Consider the following 19,376-nt stretch of genomic DNA (forward strand, 5'->3'; position numbering starts at 1 on the left):
TTACCCTCCTGTTCTCTCCTTTTTTTTTTTTTTCTTCTTTCTTCTTCCCCAGACACTGGCGTAAAAGATAACATCTATAGGAAACCCCCTATCTACAGACAGCATGGTACGGTTGGATTCCTCCCGCTGCTGTGGTTTGCCCCGCATGCCTGTCAATACCCATCTGCTTCTGAATGCATCCTTTTGTTGTGTTCTGATAAATGCAGTGAAGGCACCACCAAGGCCCTTAGCAGTCTGACTATTAAATGCAAATTCACTAGCAGCCTCCTGAGAGTCCTCTTCTTATAAATTACGATGAAGGGTATGTCTGAGTAAGGACACTTCTGTGTGTTGTGACGCCGAGGCTGATGCACGTCAGCCAGGGCTTGGGATGGGGGTGTGTAGCCAAGAGCCTGGTGGTGGCGCCTTCAGTTATGCAGCCAGAGTGACTTTAGCCAAGATGGTGAGAGACAGAGGCTTCTCGAACCACAATCTGATCCAGGCCTGATCTTTGGAATACGGAACAAACGTGAATCACTCGTTTATTCCTTAGGGAGACTTTAGTCTTGTGTTTGAGAATTACTGATGATGGGATGGGTGACCTTGCCTTCAGTGACAGAGATTTGTTGCATAAGCAAATAGGGGCTGATGCCCGGCTCTGCTCCACGTGAACCTGCCTGGGAGCAGCTTGCTTGGGCCACGGAGCAGGAATCAGGGCCACGTGGTCTCCCCTCTCTTTCCTCCTGGAATTTCTCGGTGATTGACAGCAGGTTGCTTCACCATCCTGAGCCTCGGTTTACTCATCTGCAAAACAGGACCCATCCCCTCCACCCCGCCCTTTCCATAGGCTGACTGTGGGAACCTCATGGGATACTGAATGTGGAAGTGCATTCTAAACTGTAAAGTGCTGTGCACACGATGGGAACTGTTATCAAGTCACTGGCGATGGGAAAAGGCATTTCCATATTAAATGTTCTTGTCCAGATGTACCTAAAGCAAACAGCCACGTCCCACATTGACAACTGGATGGACACTTTTAGACGGAATCTTATAGAAAGTGTGTTTCCTGTGACTTGCCGACAAATCAGTGATCAGGTTGTACAAACTTTTAAAATATTTTCTCCATCGTGGCCATAGGTCCTGTACTTTGTGCATTTTTTCCTCTTCCCAAGAAGGAAAAAAGGAATGAAATCTCTTGAGTTTCCAGAAATGATGACTTCTACCATTACCTTTCCACCAGAGAAGCGTAGAGCACAAACCTCCGAGAGGGATAGGAGCAGGATGGGCTGCATAGCCTCTAGGGCCCTTAGAAACTGTCCAGACCAGCTCCCTTGGGTTACAAGTGGGGAAACTAAGGCCTGGCCGAAAGAAGGAGCAGCCACAGTAAGTGACTGGCTTTCCATCATGGCACCAGGCCTGAACTGGAGGGCTGTGTGTTCTGAGCTGGTGGGGCCACAAGATTGGGATTGACTACCTTGACCTTTTATTAACCCCCTACTTTGTCTCAGATTGGTGCCTTAAAATGTGTGATTAACATGTGCAAGACAGGAGAGGGTCTGCCCCTTAGAAAGGGGAAGAGAGCAAACCAGGTTATGAAATTGCTTATTGCCATCCAACAGACCCAGGTCTAAGACAAAGAACTTCGACCTCAATCCTTTAACTGAACCATCCAGTGGGGAGATTAGATTTTACTGTCTCCAGTGAACGTCTTTGTGCTTTTTTTTTTTTTTTTTTTTTTTTTTTTTGAGATGGAGTCTTGCTTTGTCACCAGGCTGGAGTGCAGTGGCATGATCTTGGCTCACTGCAACCTCCGCCTCCTGGGTTCAAGTGATTCTCTGGCCTCAGCTTCCTGAGTACCTGGGACTACAGGTGCCCGCCACCATGTCCAGCTATTTTTTTTTTTCTTGTATTTTTAGTAGAGATGGGCTTCACCATGTTGGCCAGGAAGGTCTCAATCTCTTGACCTGGTGATCCACCCGCCTCAGCCTCCCAAAGTGCTGGGATTATAGGGGTGAGCCACCTGGCCATCTTTGTGCATTTTTTAAAATCGGGCTATGCATGATTCTCCTATCCAAAGGCAAATTAATTCCTCTTTGATTAAACCCTGAGCAATGACCAAAACTCTTTTATTCCAAAATTTTGCTATAAGCCGGGCGTGGTGGCTCACACCTGTAATCCCAGCACTTTGTGAGGCAGAGGCAGGCGGATTGCCTGAGCTCAGGAGTTGGAGACCAGCCTGGGCAACATGGTGAAGCCCTATCTCTATTAAAATACAAAAAAAAAAAAAAAAAGCCTGGTGTGACAGTGTGCGCCTGTAGTCCCGGTTACTTGGGAGGCTGAGACAGGAGAATGGCTTGAACCCAGGAGGCAGAGGTTGCAGTGAGCAGAGATTGTGCCACTGCACTCCAGCCTGGGTGACAGAGCGAGACTCCCTCTGAAAAAAATTAATAAAAATTTTTAAAAAGGGAAGGAGGAACACAAGACAGGCAAGAATAGAGCACCTCCCTGGACAGTCAGGAATGGACATGAAGCAGGGCTAGTTGTGTGAGGGCCTGGGAGGAGGCGGCGCAGGGGGCCTCCTACCCACCAGTGTGTCATCTGCTCAAGAGCTGAACTTTCAGGAAGTTTAACAGGTCACGTATAAGTGTGCACATTTTTGTGTTTCCACGCACCATCTAGGGTCACTCATGGTATTAAATCCAGTTATTTTAGGAGTGTCGACCTAAAAAACAAAGCGGAGAAAAGTATCTCCAAATATGTTGAATGTACGGAAAAGAGGATTCTAATCTGAGATGCATGGCTGTGGCAAGCCATATGTGCACCCGAAGAGGAGCACGTAAAGGGAAGCTCTTCTTAGCAAAAACCTTTCAAATAAGCTGTCTAGAAGCAGAGTTCATCGGCTGCAGAGACTCGAGGCCGGAGCTGGGGTCCGTTCGTTGGTGGAGACCCCGTCACTGGGCAGGCATTCTTTGGAGAGCATCTTATCTCCGTTGCTGCAGTCCTTGAGAAGGGATTTCTGGTGAGGTTATTGTGGAACATCCTCGAGACAGTCTTTATCTCCAGCATGCAGGCAGGAGATGTCCTGCCTCATGGCTTCCTGGCTCTAGCTTGTCTGGTCTGACAATAAGTGATTTCATCCTGGGGCCTGCAACCCTCCCAGGAGGCAGACCCAGTGCAAACCACAGCCCCCGGCTTCCAGCTACATCGTGAGGAGCTTCCTTTCTCAGAGTGTGTCTCCCCCGGAAAATGGGACTCAAGGCCGTATAGCCCGTGGGGCTTTGAGGAAATTTCAGGGAGATGACACACAATACTTGGCACCAGGCAGGGACCTTCTGTTGATCGATCCCCTCAGGGGAGGGAAGCTGTGTGCAGTTTAAAATGAATTCATGAGTGACCAGGTGCAGTGGCTCACGCCTGTAATCCCAGCACTTTGGGAGGCCAAGGCAGGTGGATCACCTGAGGTCAGGAGTTTGAGACCAGCCTGGCCAACATGGCAAAACCCCATCTCTACTAAAAATACAAAAATTAGCCTGGCATGGTGGTGCATGCCTGTAATCCCAGCTACTTGGGAGGCTGAGGCAGGAGAATTGCTTGAACCCAGGAGGCAGAAGTTGCAGTGAGCTGAGATCGCACCACTGCACTCCAGCCTGGGCAACAGAGTGAGACTCCGTCTCAAAAAAAAAAAAAAAAGAAAGAAAAGAAATCACCTCTTAGATAAGAATAGTAGCTTTACAATAGTCTCGTATCTGATTTGAACTTATAAAATTGAGGAAGTGTAGTGGTGGTTTTATCATCTATTTGCTATATAAAATTTAGGAAAATATGCATAAAAGATGAACAATTCAAAAATAAAAATAAAAAATAAGATAAAATGAATTCATGAGGGAAAAATGATGGCTCCCCAACATTTCCCAGTAAGTTCGACTGTCCAGATGCAGGGACAGTCCTCATAGTTCACCAGATTTGCTGTTTCATTGCTAAGCAAACGTGAGCCACCAGATGGCAGTGCAGCTCTCCACTCACCCCTCAACACACACCTCCCGCCACTTGCCCGGCAGGTGGGGGCTGTCACTCCTGCCCACCCAAAGCCGACTGTGGAAGTGACCCCACGGGGCATGCGTTGTTCCCCGTGTCTTTGTGCCCTGGTTTAAAGCAGGAATTAATCACTCCTTGTGGTGTCTGTCTGGGATTCCAGATTCTAGTGGGGTTGAGTTTCATTTTGGTTTTGGGTCTTTTTTGAAAATGGTGGAGTCTCATTTTGGTTTGGGGACCGGCGGGATGGAGAGGAAAGGCAGCCTGTGTCCAGAGGGAGGATTGCACTGGGAAGCCCCTGCTGAGGCTCCCTAGGGGGGCCGGGGAGTAGGAACTCAGCCTCTCCCTAGAGGGTTCCTCATGGCCAATGCATGCCAGAGCTCAGAAGGAACTGTCTATGTGGTACAAAAGACATGCTAACCTCTCCTTCTGCAGTGCAGAGAACGCAGAGAGGCCATCCTAGAAAGGTGGAAGACGGGCCGGGCGTGGTGGCTCACGCCTGTAATCCCAGCACTTTGGGAGGCCGAGATGAATGGATCACCTGAGGTCAGGCATTCGAGACCAGCCTGGTCAACATGGGGAAACCCCAACTCTACTAAAAATACCAAAATTAGCTGGGTGTGGTAGTGGGCACCTGTAATCCCAGCTACTTGGGAGTCTGAAGTACGAGAATTGCTTGAACCTGGGAGGTGGAGATTGCAGTGAGCTGAGATAGTGCCATTGCACTCTAGCCTGGGTGACAGGAGACTCCATCTGAAAAAAAGAAAAGAAAAGAAAGAAAGAAAAGTGGAGGCCGGGCGCGGTGGCTCAAGCCTGTAATCCCAGCACTTTGGGAGGCCGAGACGGGCGGATCACGAGGTCAGGAGATCGAGACCATCCTGGCGAACACGGTGAAACCCCGTCTCTACTAAAAAATACAAAAAACTAGCCGGGCGAGGTGGCGGGCGCCTGTGGTCCCAGCTACTCGGGAGGCTGAGGCAGGAGAATGGCGTAAACCCGGGAGGCGGAGCTTGCAGTGAGCCGAGATCCAGCCACTGCACTCCAGCCCGGGCGACAGAGCGAGACTCCGTCTCAAAAAAAAAAAAAGAAAGAAAGAAAGAAAGAAAAGTGGAAGAGAGGGAGGCCGGAAGGAGAGAGGAAGGGAGGCAAAGGCGTTGGCTGGGGCCAAGATTCCAGGCCCACTTTCCTCATCCTCTGGAGTCTTTTTCCATCCTGAGATCAACCAGGGAGCAGAGGTTCTTATTCTGACTCAAGAGAGGAGAAACCCCAGTGTGGAGGGATTTAAGTGACTTTTTCATTAGTTTGTCCAAGGGATGTTTTTCAAGCATCCACCCCACTATGTGCTAGGCTGTGTCCCAGTGCTGGGGATACATGGGTGACCCTGCATTGCCCCAATCATGTGGAGCTGAGATTCTAGTGGATTTGCGACAGCCAGACAGGTGAGAGGCTAAGCAAGGTTTCTAGTTTCCAGCGCCCATGCTCTGGGCCCCGCCTACACACTCACTCACATACACACACTCACATTCTCTCCCTCCCTCTGCCTCTCTCTCTCCCTCTCAATGTCATTCTGATTCAATGTGAATTGTAGAGATAGAGATAATTCTGAGAAGAACAGAAAAAAATCCTGTTGATGGGTCTACTCCTTGGAGGCTGAGTCTGGAAGACACAGGAGAGGACAAATCCTCAAAACCTCCTGCAGAGCTATTCAAAGTCCCAGGAGTGGAGAGGACGTCCCTCTGGAGAGGACATCTCCCTCTGGCCTAAAGGATGAAGCCCCAGGCACCTTCCCCAGTTGCTATCAGCTCCTTCCCTTGCCAGAGAGAGCACCTGCTGGGGTGCCCCCTGGTCCTGGCTCCTGACTGCCAGAGTCCCAGACTTGCCTCAGGCTCTTGCAATCTCAGGAATGATTCTTCACTGGAGGCAGAGAAAACTGGTGAGGAGCATGGCAGAGACCGCTTGCTGGCTGCAGAGCCTTGGCTGGCACCCCTGGCATGGTGGTGGAACAGCCCCCACACTTCTGCTGGCCCCCTGGACGTGGGCAAGAGATCTTTGGAGGTTAGAGCTGTCAGTGTGTTGATACCAGCAAAGAGGGAGCTGGTAGGGCCCTCCCTTGGAAATACAGGGCCCTGTGCCATGCCCATCTCACTCACTTCCTCCGTGCACCTGAGGCTGCAGGTTGGCACGTTGGTCACCGAAGGGAGTGCAGAGACTCATCAGATGCAGCCCTTTCCCGGGAAGCATCTCTCTTCAGCTGCTCCGTGGGGAAGTGGATTTGTACAAGACACAGGAAGCACAGTTGGTGGCGATGCAGCACTGAGTCTGAAAATTTACACATCTGACATGGAGGACAAAGTGGCTCCACCTCTGGCCTCAGGGTCAGACAGACAAGGTTCCAATTACCAGCTATGTGGCCTCAGACTCCGGCCCTCAGTCTCCTCATCTGTAAATGAGGTTCATAGCATCTATTATTATCTGTTGACATTCTTTACAAATGTTTACCCAAGGGCCGGGCACAGTGACTCACACCTGTAATCCCAGCACTTTGCGAGGCTGAGGCGGGTGGATCATCTGAGGTCGGGAGTTCAAGACCAGCCTGACCAACATGGCAAAACCCTGTCTCAACTGAAAATACAAAGTTAGCCGGGCATGGTGGCGGGCATCTGTAATCCCAGCTACTCGGGAGGCTGAGGTAGGAGAATCGCTTGAACCCTGGAGACAGAGGCTGCAGTGAGCCAAGATTGTGCCATTGCACTCCAGCCTGGGTGACAGAGTGAGAATCTGTCTCAAAAAAACAAAGGAAAAATGTTTATCCAGACCACAATACAGTGCTTATCTGAGGAGCAGGTATTCAGTAAGTGCTTATCACATGCATGTTCTCAGGGAAGTGCCTCTGTGTTGACTTTGCTCCTCCCATCAAAGCTCTTGTTATGTGTAGAAACCTTCTCATCCACCTCTGCCTCGACGTCACTGGCCTGTGAACTTCTGAAAGACAAGGGTCATGTCTGAGTTTTTTTTTTCATCCCGCATTCTTAAGACAGGACAGTGCACAGCAGGTACTCAGCACAGGGAGATGGGGATAAAGGTTGAGGGGCTAAGGGTGAACAGAGGGTAGATGGACTGATCAATGAATTAAGGGCTACCTGGATGAATGGATGCATCAGTGGACAAAGAAATGAAGTGGATAAAGAGAGGAATGGATGAATGGGTGGGTGTGGGTGGGCGGATGGATGGATGGATGGACGGATGAATGGATGGGTAGGTGAGTGAGTAGATAAGCGGAAGCTGGATGAATAAATATCAAAATAAGTGGATGTACAAGTGGATGGATAGATGGATGGATGGGTGGTGGGTGGATGGATGGGTAGATGGATGGTTGGGTGGCTGAAATGGATGGATGGGTGGAAGGATGGGTGGATGGATAGGCAGTGGATGGATAAATGGGTGAGTGGGTGGATGGATGGATTAATAGATGGGTGGATGGGTGGGTGGGTGGATGGATGAATGGATGGATGAGTGAAGGATGGATGGATCAATGGTAAATGGATGAATGGATGGGTTGATAGGTGGGCGGGTGGGTGAACAGATGAATGGACAGATGGATGTATAGGTAGATGGATGGATGGGTAGATAGATGAATAGATGGGTGGATAGGTGGGTGGATGGATAGATGGATGGATGGGTGAAGGATGGGTGGATGGATGGGTGGTGGGTGGCTGGCTGGCTGGATGAATGGACAGTTGGATGTATAGGTGGGTGGATGGGTAGATGGATGAATGAGTAGTTAGATGAATAAATGGGTGGATGGGTGGGTGGATGGATGTATGAATGGACTAGTGGATGGATGTCTGGATGAATGGACAGATAGTGAAAGGAGTGAGTGGGTGCATGGATAAGTAGGTAAAAGGGTGCATGAATAAGTGTATGGAAAGGAATAAAGGAGTAAGGGATGCACACAGGCTGGCATGGATGTTCAGATATGAATGAATGGTAAGATGGGGTTTGGGAAGGAGGAAAGGCAGAGGCCAGTTCTGTATCTGGAAAAAAATTTGAGACCTCTTTCATTCAGATGCCTCCAACTGAAGATTCCCCAAGGAACACAGGGAGTAGAAAGTCAGCCTTTGCCAAGAGGGCTCCTCATTGGCAAATGCATTCCAGAACTCAGAAGGAGCTGCCTGTGGGACACAGAAGACACATTAAACTCTCTTTCTCTTATTGTCCTGAGTTGATCTTTTTCTGACATCCCAAAGCAGCATGCTGCAAATTAGCCTCAAAGTTTAGCCTCTTGTTTATTCCTAATTTTTAAAACCTGTAAGCTTAGTTTCCTATTATGTTCCAGCATCCATGCAGGTTATCTCGTGTCATCCTCACAACGTGGAGGGGTGGGCATCCTTCGCCCATTTTACAGATGAGGAAACTGAGGCTCAGAGCTGTTATGGAAGCAAGCCAATAATCCGAAGTGCCAGTTTCCTGTCTTTTCCTACCCAAGCTCCTAGTTCTCAAGAGGTCATCTGTTCTGTGGGTTAGCAAACTGGTTTTGAAAAAGCCCTTGGTACAAGTCTGGTTAAACTGTGCGCATCTGGAGGAGCTGGCAGTGTTTGCAGAGGAAACTTGCTAAATCTTGGCAGAGCCTCCCTCTCTCAGATGGCGGGGGCTGTTTTTGAGACCTGAGATGGCTTTTCAGCCAGAATGTGTCTGCTCAACCCATCTTCCATGGCCGAGGAAAGTCCCGGAAGCCAGGCTGGCCTCTGGGGACCTAAGCCTGAATTCCAAGGGCTGGGATTTCAGGTCCCCAAGGGCCCTTCAGCTGGAGCGACTTAATTGTCCATGCACGTGCAGATTATTCCAAGAGTGGTGATCCACTTTCCAGCCTCCTGGCTTTTCAGGAAACGGTGCATTTATTTTTGCCAGCCGACTCAGCCCCAGGGCCCTTCTCTGGCTTGGACAATGGCTGTGCTCTTAGAACTCCAAGTAGCCCCTGGCCTGCCTTGTCCCTGGGACTTGCTGGGCAGCTGCCAAGAGTCATGGCTGATGTATGGCCGCACACTCAAGGGCTCCGCTGCCGGGCGACGGCTGTTGTCTGGGCAACAGGAGAGTCCAGCTGCGGGCATGCGTCCCCCGGAGCTCCCTGCCCCCTCTGCCTCTCCATTAAGTGCTTCTTGAGCAGGCTTGGCGTTGATTTGCCTCTGTGAGTGGGGAGAGCAGGGCTTTGTATTTTCATGCTGAAAATCACTGTCTCTCCTTGAAGAAGGAGAAAACAGGTAGCCGTTGAGAGTTACGAGATGTCAGTGTGTTCGGAACGGAACTGCTTAGTCTTCAATTTTGGCCTTATCTTGTCAAGGTCCTGTAGCCCAATCCCAAATTTCCAAGCTCTCTGGCCTGGTATCAGTCTTGTCCTTGGTGGTGCAGGAGGCAGGGTACGCCAACAGACAGACGGGCCCGAGCCTGCCGCCCGCTGCAGGTAAGAAGCCCACCTCGGCGTGTCCTTCCTGAGGCCTGGGTCTTCGTGGCGGGCTGGGGACGGAGACGGGTTTTTGTGTAATTGTTCAGTGCATGGGGTCAGTGTTTCTGTAGGGGATACACACAAGGTGTGGGTCTTTACGTACTAAACTGGATGCCGAGAAATGTCAGCATGGCCTTGTGTGATGTATTTGCTCATTCTTGGCTGGCGATGTCAGCCCAGCTGGGTGACAACCCCCCAACAAAAGGCGAATGGAAAATCCAGATGCCTCGTTGCTCAGCTCCAGATGGTATTCTTGGTAAAGGAACTGTTACAAAATGGACTTTTGCTTGTTCTATTTCACTGAGTCCATTTCTGGTTGCATTTTGTAATTTTGTCATTTCCTGACTGCTCTTCGTGGACGTCTTCCAGTAGCAGAACTCGTCACCGTTTTGCAGTTTGCCAGCAGCAGTTAGCCAGGTGGGGCAGACAGGGAAGGACTTTGGACTCAGAAGGACTGGGCTCATGTCGGCCTCTACCGCCCACTCACCAGTGACCTTGGGCGAGGTATACCATGTCCCTGAGCTGCAGTCTCCCGATCTGTGAAATGGCACGAAGCCCCTTCCTGCGGGGGTGGGTGGGGTAGTCAGTGGTGTATCCAGAGCCCCTCGCCCAGGTCAGACACGTAGGCCTCCCCGACTGAGACCTTGTGTCACGTGGGAGGTTTTTAAAATGTGTGTTCTCAAAAGGCCAAGTGGGCCAGGTGCGGTGGCTCATGCCTGTAATCCCAGCAGTTTGGTAGGCTGAGGCATGTGGATTACTTGAGGTCAAGAGTTCAAGACCAGCCTGGCCAACATGGCAAAACCCCGTCTCTTCCAAAAATATAAAACTTAGCCAGGTGTGGTGGTACACACCTGTAATCCCAGCTACCGGCTCGCCGAGGCGAGAAAATCACTTGAACCCGGGAGGCGGAGCTTGCAGTGAGCCAAGCTCACACCACTGCACTCCAGCCTGGGTGACAGAGCGAGACTCCATCTCAAAAAAACAAAACAAAACAAAATCAAAAGACCAAGTGGCTACATCTGAAAACGTGACTCTACTCTGTGTGAGTGTCTGGCTAGAACTGAAATCCGGCCTCACTTCACACCCCTGCCGCTGATGCTCCCGGGAACATGATCCCTGGGAGCTTCCTCCAGCTCACCTTGTTCCTTGCCCCTTGAAAGGCACTTGGGCTACTGACCTTCTCTTTGATTGATTTTTCATTTTTGAGCATAACTGTAACATGGGAAACGGTGAGGCAGAAACCCGCAATCAATGGTGTGTTGCCTTTACAAATGGATTTTTCCCTTCCAGCTGCCAGGCGATCAGATGGGGAGGACGGAAGCTTCGACCAGGATAACAGGAAGGTAATGCCAGGAGCAGATCTGGCTTAGAAGGCTTAGAACAGCCTTGCTCAGAAAGAAATCGGTTTTGTGAGGGCTTCTCCAACTGAGACTTCGAATCTTTCTCTTACATTCTTTTCCTTAGGGGCCCTGCGAGGCCAAAGGTAGGAGGCCTTCCATCAGTTTCCTTCCTACATTTAGGATGCACACGTCTCCTACCAATGTCCTGGGTATATGCCCGTGTGACTTGGTTACGGTTCTGTGACTGAAGAGATGTGTGCTGTGAAAGAGAAATAAATCCAAGTGCATCCCTGGGCCATCCATTATTCTAGAATAGGTTCAGCAGACCTTTTTCATAAAGGGCCAGAGAGTAAGTACTTTAGGCTTTGCGGGCTGCACCATGTCTGATGCAGCTACCGAGCTCTGTGAACGCAGCCGGAGCCGAGGCACGAACAGGCATCTCTGTGTTCCAACAGCACGCTCGTGACAAAAGCAGGCTGCAGGCTGGGCTTGGCGCTTGGGTTGAGTTCAGCGTCCCTGGCTCCCTTCACCTGTGCTAGGGCTGGAAAGCAGGGCTGTGTGTGGGGAGAGCCCGAGGCTGGACTTGGGCAGCATCCCTTATTCTCCCCGTGTGGAGCCCCGTGGGCCCCTGGCCTCCCAGAGCCTCAATGTCTGTGTCCGTAAGAGGCGGCAGCTCCATTTCCCCCAGATGCTCTGTGTACCTGGATAGTGTCTGGATAGGTCTCACTAAATGGCGAGATTTTTATTGGAAGCTGCGTTTCTCACATATTGAGTTTTCTCACAGTCGGGTCAGCTCGGATGTTAGAAGTAAGGAAGCGACGAGAACGGTCCAGTGAGATGTGCCCACCGTTGCAGATGACCTTGAAATTCGCATGACTTTGTTTTTTACCTTCAGCAGAAGAGCAGCTGGCTGATGCTCAAGGGAGACGCAGACACGAGGACCAACTCTCCAGACCTGGACACCCAGTCCTTGTCCCACAGCAGCGGGACCGACAGAGACCTTCTCCAAAGGATGCCAGGGGACAGCTTTCACTCACGTGAGTGGTTCTTTTGAAGAAGGAGCTGTGATGTGCACAAAAGGCCTCGCAGCACATGGGGTCCCATAACTCAGAGCAATCCCCCCAAATCTAAGCCTTGCCTGTTAAAAAGCGGAAGAGCAAGCCCACAAATCTAAGGGCTGACCGGATGGGAAAGTGGGGCTTTTGCGGTTTGCCGGCTTCCCAAGAACCGTCCCCGAGCCAGTGTGCTAATGAGGGCCACGCCTGCACGTCCCCTCACAGATCTCCAGGGCCTGCAAGAATGCTGAAACCCAGATCTGCTCCTGGGCTGTTCAGGAGAAAGGTGTCTGGGCTGCTGGGTAGAAGTCAGGGCCTGTTACCCCCAGAGCAGCCATGGGCATGGTCCGGCTGATGAGTGCAGACTTGGAGTTGGTGACGGCACCATCCCTGTCCCCTGTGACTCTTCCTGAACAAGGCACGGCCTCAGGCTTCATAGAGAGACAGTGATGGCGTCTGCCTGACCCTAGGGGTGTTATGAAGACTGAATCAGGAGTGATGTTCAAATGTAGAGAAAACTCCAGATAATGCTGTTTGCTTCCAGCCACTGTAAATCATAGGTGAAAACCAGTAGCGAGCATGGCCAGACTCACTCAGCACCTCCCAGAAGTGGCCTGCAGGTCTCAGCTGGGCTGGGGGCAGTTTTTACGGGCAAGGCTTGGGTTTAGCTCGGAAGCAGGGGCTGGAAGAGGATGGAGGGGGGTGTGAGAGCAGAAGAAAAACCTGACTTTGCAGTGAGGCAGTCCCAAGTTCAAATCTGAGCTCACCACTGACAGGGGCCAGGTGTTAGGAGACTGGAACTGGGTATGTGTGTGGCGTTCGGCCGGCCATAGTAGCTGCTCAGTAAACAGAAACTGTTTCTCATCCTCATCCTCATCCTCATGCCTGCAAACTGTAAACCGTCGTACCTAACAACAAAAGTAGAAAAGTGTTTCAATGTGACAGGAAAGAGTGAAGACACGGAAGCTTGGAAACGATCATGTGTTAAAGAATCACTTTAAACAAAGGAAGGTGTGTTGCTTGTGTATGATCTCTGTAAGCAGATGTCCGTGCACCCCTCGGGCCTCTGCCCCCACCTGGGGTGCAGCTTTGTAAACACCAGGATCCCAGAGGTCAGGCACAAGGTTGACGTTGCCATGGGAAAACCACCCCACAAAAAACTCCCCCAGAGGGAGAGGGGTTCGCCCCAGATAGCAGCGTGCTCCTTCGGGAGGAATTGCCCGTCTCATCTGCAGGCGGGGCAAGGGGGCTGTGGGGCTGGTCCACGTGCGCCTGCCTGTGGCCCCATGGGCAGCTGCATGCCAGTCCTCCGGTCCCTCTCTCTCAGATCCCAGGAATCCCTGCCCCCAGCTGGTGCAGCACCTGCCTGCGGGCCAGGGAACGTTGGACTGGCTCGTGGTCCCTCTGCCCTCTGCTCTCACGTGTCAGATGCTGTTGTGTTTGGAGGAGGAGAACTCCTCTTGCACCCCAGCACGCTCCCCACCAGCTTCCCCAGCACCCTCCCCACCTTGCTCAGTGTCCCAGCATCAAGGCATTTGCCCTGGGAACCAGGAAATCAGTGTTTGGGGATCTCAAGGTGGCATCGTTCAGCTGAGTTCAGTCCCTCCCTTGCCAGGTGGCCGGCAGAACTCTGCAAGGCTGGGGCCATACTGATGGCCTCCCCCACTGGATAACCTCCCCACAGACTCTTCGGGGAGGCCAACTACTGTCCCCAGAATTCCCACTGACGTTTGTGGCCTGCCTGGGACTCAGGACTAAGAGAGGAGCGGGGGTGCTGTGTGGGAGAAGCCGGACTAGAGACGGGCTGCCCCCTGTGACCCCTGTACCCCTGATACGCTGTGTGACCTGCACAGGTGGCCTTCACCTCGTGCGCTGCTTCCTCGTTTGAAAATGCCAGAATGGCCGGGCGCGGTGGCTCAAGCCTGTAATCCCAGCACTTTGGGAGGCCGAGGCGGGCGGATCACGAGGTCAGGTGATCGAGACCATGCTGGCTAACACGGTGAAACCCCGTCTCTACTAAAAATACAAAAAAACTAGCCGGGCGTGGTGGCGGCGCCTGTAGTCCCAGCTACTCGGGAGGCTGAGGCGGGAGAATGGCGTGAACCCGGGAGGTGGAGCTTGCAGTGAGCCGAGATCGCACCACTGCACTCCAGCCTGGGCGACAGAGCAAGACTCCGTCTCAAAAAAAAAAAAAAGAAAAAAAAAAAAAAAAAAAAAAGAAAATGCCAGAATGTAGGTGCCCTGGAGTTGCCCCAGGAGCACACAAGCCTGGTGGGTGGCCGGCCCTGTGAGGCCCGGAGGCCATGTCAGGTGTGTGGGTGGGCTGGTCACTCAGTGGCAAGGGCTTGTGTGTCAGCCCTGCCTCTTGCCGTCATATTCTTCTCCCAGGCTGCCTGTGCAGACGCACGCAGGCTGCAGCTGCCTCCATCCTGGTGTACTGGGTCTGCAGGACTCCGATGGCCCGCGCTGCGCTCATGAATTCCCCGGGGAGATTCTGCTCCAGCACAGACCTGCTTGTCCTTCCCCTGGCCGTGCCTGCTTGTGAGGATGTGGCTATGATGCTGTCCTTCCTTTGCTTTCTCCTTGTGTTCTAATGTCACCTCCTCTCTGAGCAGGAAACCCGCTGTGTCTAACCATTCTGATTGTGCCTTTATTTCTGTCCCGATGGCATTGCCTTGTTTCCCGATTTGCATGGAAATGGCAGCGAGGACCCAGGCTGCCGGCTGAGCCTGGATCAGGTGAGCCTTGCCGTCTGCGGCCTCCTGAGGAATCCAGGCGGGAAGGGGAGCACGCGGAGACTGACAGCCAGCCACCCTTTTCTCTCGGGGTTCTTTTGATTATCACCAAGTAGCCCCCAGACCTGAGTCCATGAGCACCAGTTCCATTTGCACACAACTTTTACTGAACAAAGCGTTTGCACACAGCAAGGCACGCCACCTGCACCCCGGGACGTCCATCTGTAGCGCGCCCAAGGAAGGTAGGATTGTGACACCCAACACAGTGGGCACTCAATAAATGTCTGTTGAATTGAAATGCGTTACATTCAACGGGTATTTATTGAGCACCCACTCTGTGCCAGACGCTGAGCAGGGCGCCGAGGGGGACAGAGAAGACGAGAACAGCCCCTGACCTGGAGAAGCGTGCAGGGAGCTGGCAGAGGCAGAGACGCCGACAGAGCGAGCGCACGCGCATCCCGCCGCCGCCTGCCCGCCGGGCACCTCTGTGGCCTCGCAAGGGCCCGGTCACAAACTCATCTCACCCACAACACCATCTGCACATCTCACCCGAGACTGAATTCATCATTCAGACCTTCATCCATCCCTCCACCAGATACTTACTGAGCACCTACTATGTGCTGGACATGGTGCTAGGCAGTGGAGAGGCAGTGGTGAGCATGGCCCAGTCCCCGTTCCCCAGCAGGGAAGCCAGAGGACTCTATGGCGGTGACAAACCAGGGAGCCATCCCCATCCCATTAGTTCCCAGCAGGCACTGCCACCTCTCCAAAGAGGGCATCATATTGAAATCTACATTTTACTATCGACTACTTTTCTGTTCCTGTTTATATTACACATAGTGCATTATCTGGACTATGTGCAGAGTAGTTTATATTATGAGTGCACCTGATTTCTACACAGGAAGGGAGGCTATTGAATTTCTGTTGTAACACGTTTTCTAGGACAAGGCTTGCTGCCCTGGGGGAGAAACACAAGGTGGTGTGGACTCTGCGTCCCCAGCAGTCAGGCCTGCTGCTGCTTGGGGTCCCACATTCCTAGCCCCTTGAGTCCCCATCCTCTCTTTTGAGGTCTCCCACATCCCACCGTCGAAGGTCAGAGGCGTATGAGCATAATACAAATCCCCTGGGCAGCTCGAGGCACTGCCCAGAGGACTCAGTGGCCCCTAGAAAGGACCCAGCACTTCCAAAGGGAATCAGACCCTTTCCTCAAACCCCAGCACATGAGGCACGTGTGAGAGGGGGGAGGATGGGAGCCAAGGGTGGCCTGGCCAGGCTGGAGAGGGGATGAGGAAAGCTCTGAGTTAACCTCTGCAGCAGCACAGGGAAGGCCCCAGTTGGGGGCGCTTCACCCCCAACCTACCTGTGGCTTGGCATTTTTCTGTCACCTTCTGTGTGTCCTCTCGCTGTGGGACCGGGCAGAGTCCTGTGTCTGGTGGGTTGTGTTTGTCTCTGCTTGTCTCCCCACTGCCAGGTCTCGGAGCCTGTTGGGAGGGAGGGTTAGGAGACAGCGCCCCTGCTGCAGCTTTTCTGTTCCTGGGAGCAGAAGGGAAGGCGGTGGGTGGGGACGGGGGCAGCGGTGGCCTTCCTCCTTTCTCCTTTTACTCCTCTGGAGCTACAAGGTGGGGCAGAAGAGTTCTTCTCACATTCCTTAGTCCGTGGTCGAAGGAAGAGGCTCCCTGACGTGCTACTGTCAATCTCGCGAGGGTATCTGGTGGGAAGGGCAGGGCACCTGGCTCAGGCTTAGAGATGTGAGACCCCCTAGGGGTGGAATTCGCAGACATCAGAACTGGAACAAGAGGGTCAGGCACGGTGGCTCACGCCTGTAATCCCAGCACTTTGGGAGGCCGAGGCGGGCGGATCATGAGGATGCCTGTAATCCCAGCTACTTGGGAGGCTGAGGCAGGAGAACAGCTTGAACCCAGGAGGCAGAGGTTGCAGTGAGTCAAGANAAAAAAAAAAAAAAAAAAACTGGGCCAGGCACGGTGGCTCAAGCCTGTAATCCCAGCACTTTGGGAGGCCGAGGCGGGCGGATCACGAGGTCAGGAGATCGAGACCATCCTGGCGAACACGGTGAAACCCTGTCTCTACTAAAAAATACAAAAAACTAGCCGGGCGAGGTGGCGGGCACCTGTAGTCCCAGCTACTCGGGAGGCTGAGGCAGGAGAATGGCGTAAACCCGGGAGGCGGAGCTTGCAGTGAGCTGAGATCCGGCCACTGCACTCCAGCCTGGGCGACAGAGCGAGACTCCATCTCAAAAAAAAAAAAAAAAAAGAGCATAGCGGCCCATAGACAGTGGGTGGGAGCTGCCAGTGAACAGATGCAGGCAGTCCCCAACTTCTGACGTGGGACTGTGTGACTTTCCGCTGGCGTGAAAGCAATGTACATTGGGTAGAAAACGTACTTCCAGTGCCCACACACCCTCCAGTACCCACACACCCACTCTGTTTCTCACTCTCAGTGCAGCATTAAGCGGATGACACGAGACTGCCAGCCCTCTATGATGCGCCAGGCTGTGTGTGCGCTAGATGACTTGGCCGAAGGCTAATGCAGGTTTCTGAGCATGTTTAAGGCAGGCTGGGCTAAGCCATGATGTTTGCTAGGCTAGGTGCATTCAATGCATTTTCGACTTATGGTCTTTTCATCTCACTGGGTTTATGGGATGTGATGAGCCCGTGGTGAGCCCAGGAGCATCTCTCTGTATTTCATGAGTGCTTGGTGTGTTCCGGTGCTGTCCTGGGTGCTGGGGACAGAGCAGAGGCCAAAACAGACAAAGTTCCCTGTCTGTGGAGCTGACATTCTACTGGGGGCTGCGAGACAGACACAAACAAGCTGAAAGTGAGTTAATCAGTGCCCTGTTCTAAGAGGGCTAGAGAGGGCTGGGGGAAGGGTACGCTTTCAAATGCAATAAGTAGTCAGGGCAGAGAGATGGCGCCTGGCACGGCTTGAAGCGGGTGTAGCCTTGAATAGGGCTGATGTATGGGGGAGGGCACTCCACCTCCCCCAGGGTGGAGGCCGGGCCGTGGGTTAGAAGAACAGTGAGGGCCATGCATCGGGTCACAGAGCAATTTGTGCGCCCTTGAGAGGACCAGGCCTGGCCTGACTCAGGGTTTAAGCAGCACAGACAGCCTATAGGCAGGTGTGGAGGCAGGAGCAGGGCGGCCTTGGGAAACCGAGACAGTAAGGGTGGCGGGGGTGGGACTCGCCAGAAGCTGGTGGAAGCAGGCCGAGGTCCAATCAGGAAAAGTCTGGAGTGCAGTGCCAGGGAGGGGGACATTGGCACGACACAAGTGTGAGAGGAGATGTTGCATTTTCTGTGTTTAAAACCTCAGAAGGCAGCTGCACACACAGTGGACTGGAGGCTGCTCAGCCAGGACAAGAGGAATTGTGGCACCCACAAAAGCATCTGGGGCCCTGAAAGGATCTCACTGGCAGGGCCCGCATGGGGGCAGCTCAGGAACCACTGGGTGCGGGAGTGACGGAATCAAAGAAGAGACTGGGTTGGCTCTGGCACAGGCCGGCAGAGGCCACCTTTACTCAGAGATGGGATGGGAACAGGTGCGTGTCTTCACGTTGGCTGGGAGAACCTGAGACGTCCAGGGAGGTTGCCAGGGGGCAGATGGAGCTCACAGGAGAGGTCCAGGCTGGAGGCGGAGACTGAGGGTCCCTGCCTCCCAGATAGGACTGGAACCGTGGGAGCTGGTAACCCCAGCCACTGTGACTGTGAGCGCGTGGCTGTGTCCTGAGTGTGTGTTCCTTTCTAAAGAGGGTCTGAGACCCAAATAAGGTGTGATCTCCTGCCTGGCCCCCGGCCGACTCCTTGTCTGCGTCCTCCCATCTCCCCATCTCAGCAAAATGCTGGGAGGAGACAGAGAAGAAGAGAAAGAGAGAAAGAGAACAAGCACATGTGTGTGCTGACAAGCGGGCAGGTGGGAAGGTGCCATCGCGGGGCAGGAGACTCCACGGAGGAAGTGGGGAGGAGCACCCAGGAGGGAGAAAGCCAGGAGAGGGAGTGGGCCAGGGAAGCAGGGAAGGGGTGGCCGGCAGGGCTGATCCTGGGGAAAGGGCGTGGAGGGACAGCCCAGGGAGAGCTAGGGGCTCAGGCGTGGCCACCTTGGCATCCAGCTGGTGGCCGGAGGGCCCCTCGTTACAGAGGCTATGAGGGAGGAGTGGCCAGCTGGGGCCACAGTGATGGCCTTTCTGGAAGGCCTGGCCTCCTGCTGGGTGGGCAGAGTGCTCTCTGACCCCCAGAGAGAGCAGAGGGAGGTCCAGAGGTCAGGGAGAGGACCCCAGCCCAGGAAAAGATGCTGTGGCTGGAGGTATACACCACCCTGGGGACAGGCAGAGCATGCTGGGTTCTGGAGCCCCAGGGAGCAGCTGCTGCCGTCGGGTTGGCTGGAGACTAGCTTTCAGCTGGAATCCCCGTGCCTCCCCATGCCCAGCAGGCTTACCCATGCCTAGGGACTGGACAGGTGTGGCCTCCCAGTTCTGCGGGTAGCAGCACAGGCCTGGGTGGCACGCTGTGTCCCTTTGGGAGCTTATGTTATCTCACAGCCACAGCCCCAGGGCCTCCTCTGTCCTCCTCCAACGGTGCCTGGGCTCTGGAGAGCCCCACCCCACACCAGAAGCTCTGCCTCCCTCACCAGTCCAGCTGGACGGGCCTCTCCTTCACCACTGCTCAGGGATGAGGGGCGCCTGCCTTCCTCAGATGGCGACATCAAGGCTCAGAGAGGGGACC

The 19,376-nt window shown here is 53.3% G+C and overlaps 1 protein-coding gene across 8 annotated transcripts in view; it reads left to right on the plus strand.

Annotated features, from left to right (window-relative positions):
* ABLIM2 (actin binding LIM protein family member 2) overlaps positions 1–19,376 on the plus strand; it is a 193,437-nt gene that overhangs the window by 139,066 nt on the left and 34,995 nt on the right. For 2 of the 8 annotated variants that reach the window (XM_025386398.1, XM_025386406.1), the window contains 3 exons: positions 53–106; positions 10,802–10,854; positions 11,747–11,888. In XM_025386398.1, coding sequence (XP_025242183.1) covers positions 53–106; positions 10,802–10,854; positions 11,747–11,888 — 249 coding nt within the window. Of the gene's footprint in view, positions 1–52; positions 107–10,801; positions 10,855–11,746; positions 12,921–19,376 lie in introns of those variants that run through there. The other 6 variants (XM_025386399.1, XM_025386400.1, XM_025386403.1 and 3 more) reach the window with 4 other exon arrangements.

Source organism: Theropithecus gelada, chromosome 5 (genome assembly GCF_003255815.1).
Source record: "Theropithecus gelada isolate Dixy chromosome 5, Tgel_1.0, whole genome shotgun sequence".
Taxonomy (NCBI): Eukaryota; Metazoa; Chordata; class Mammalia; order Primates; family Cercopithecidae; genus Theropithecus; species Theropithecus gelada.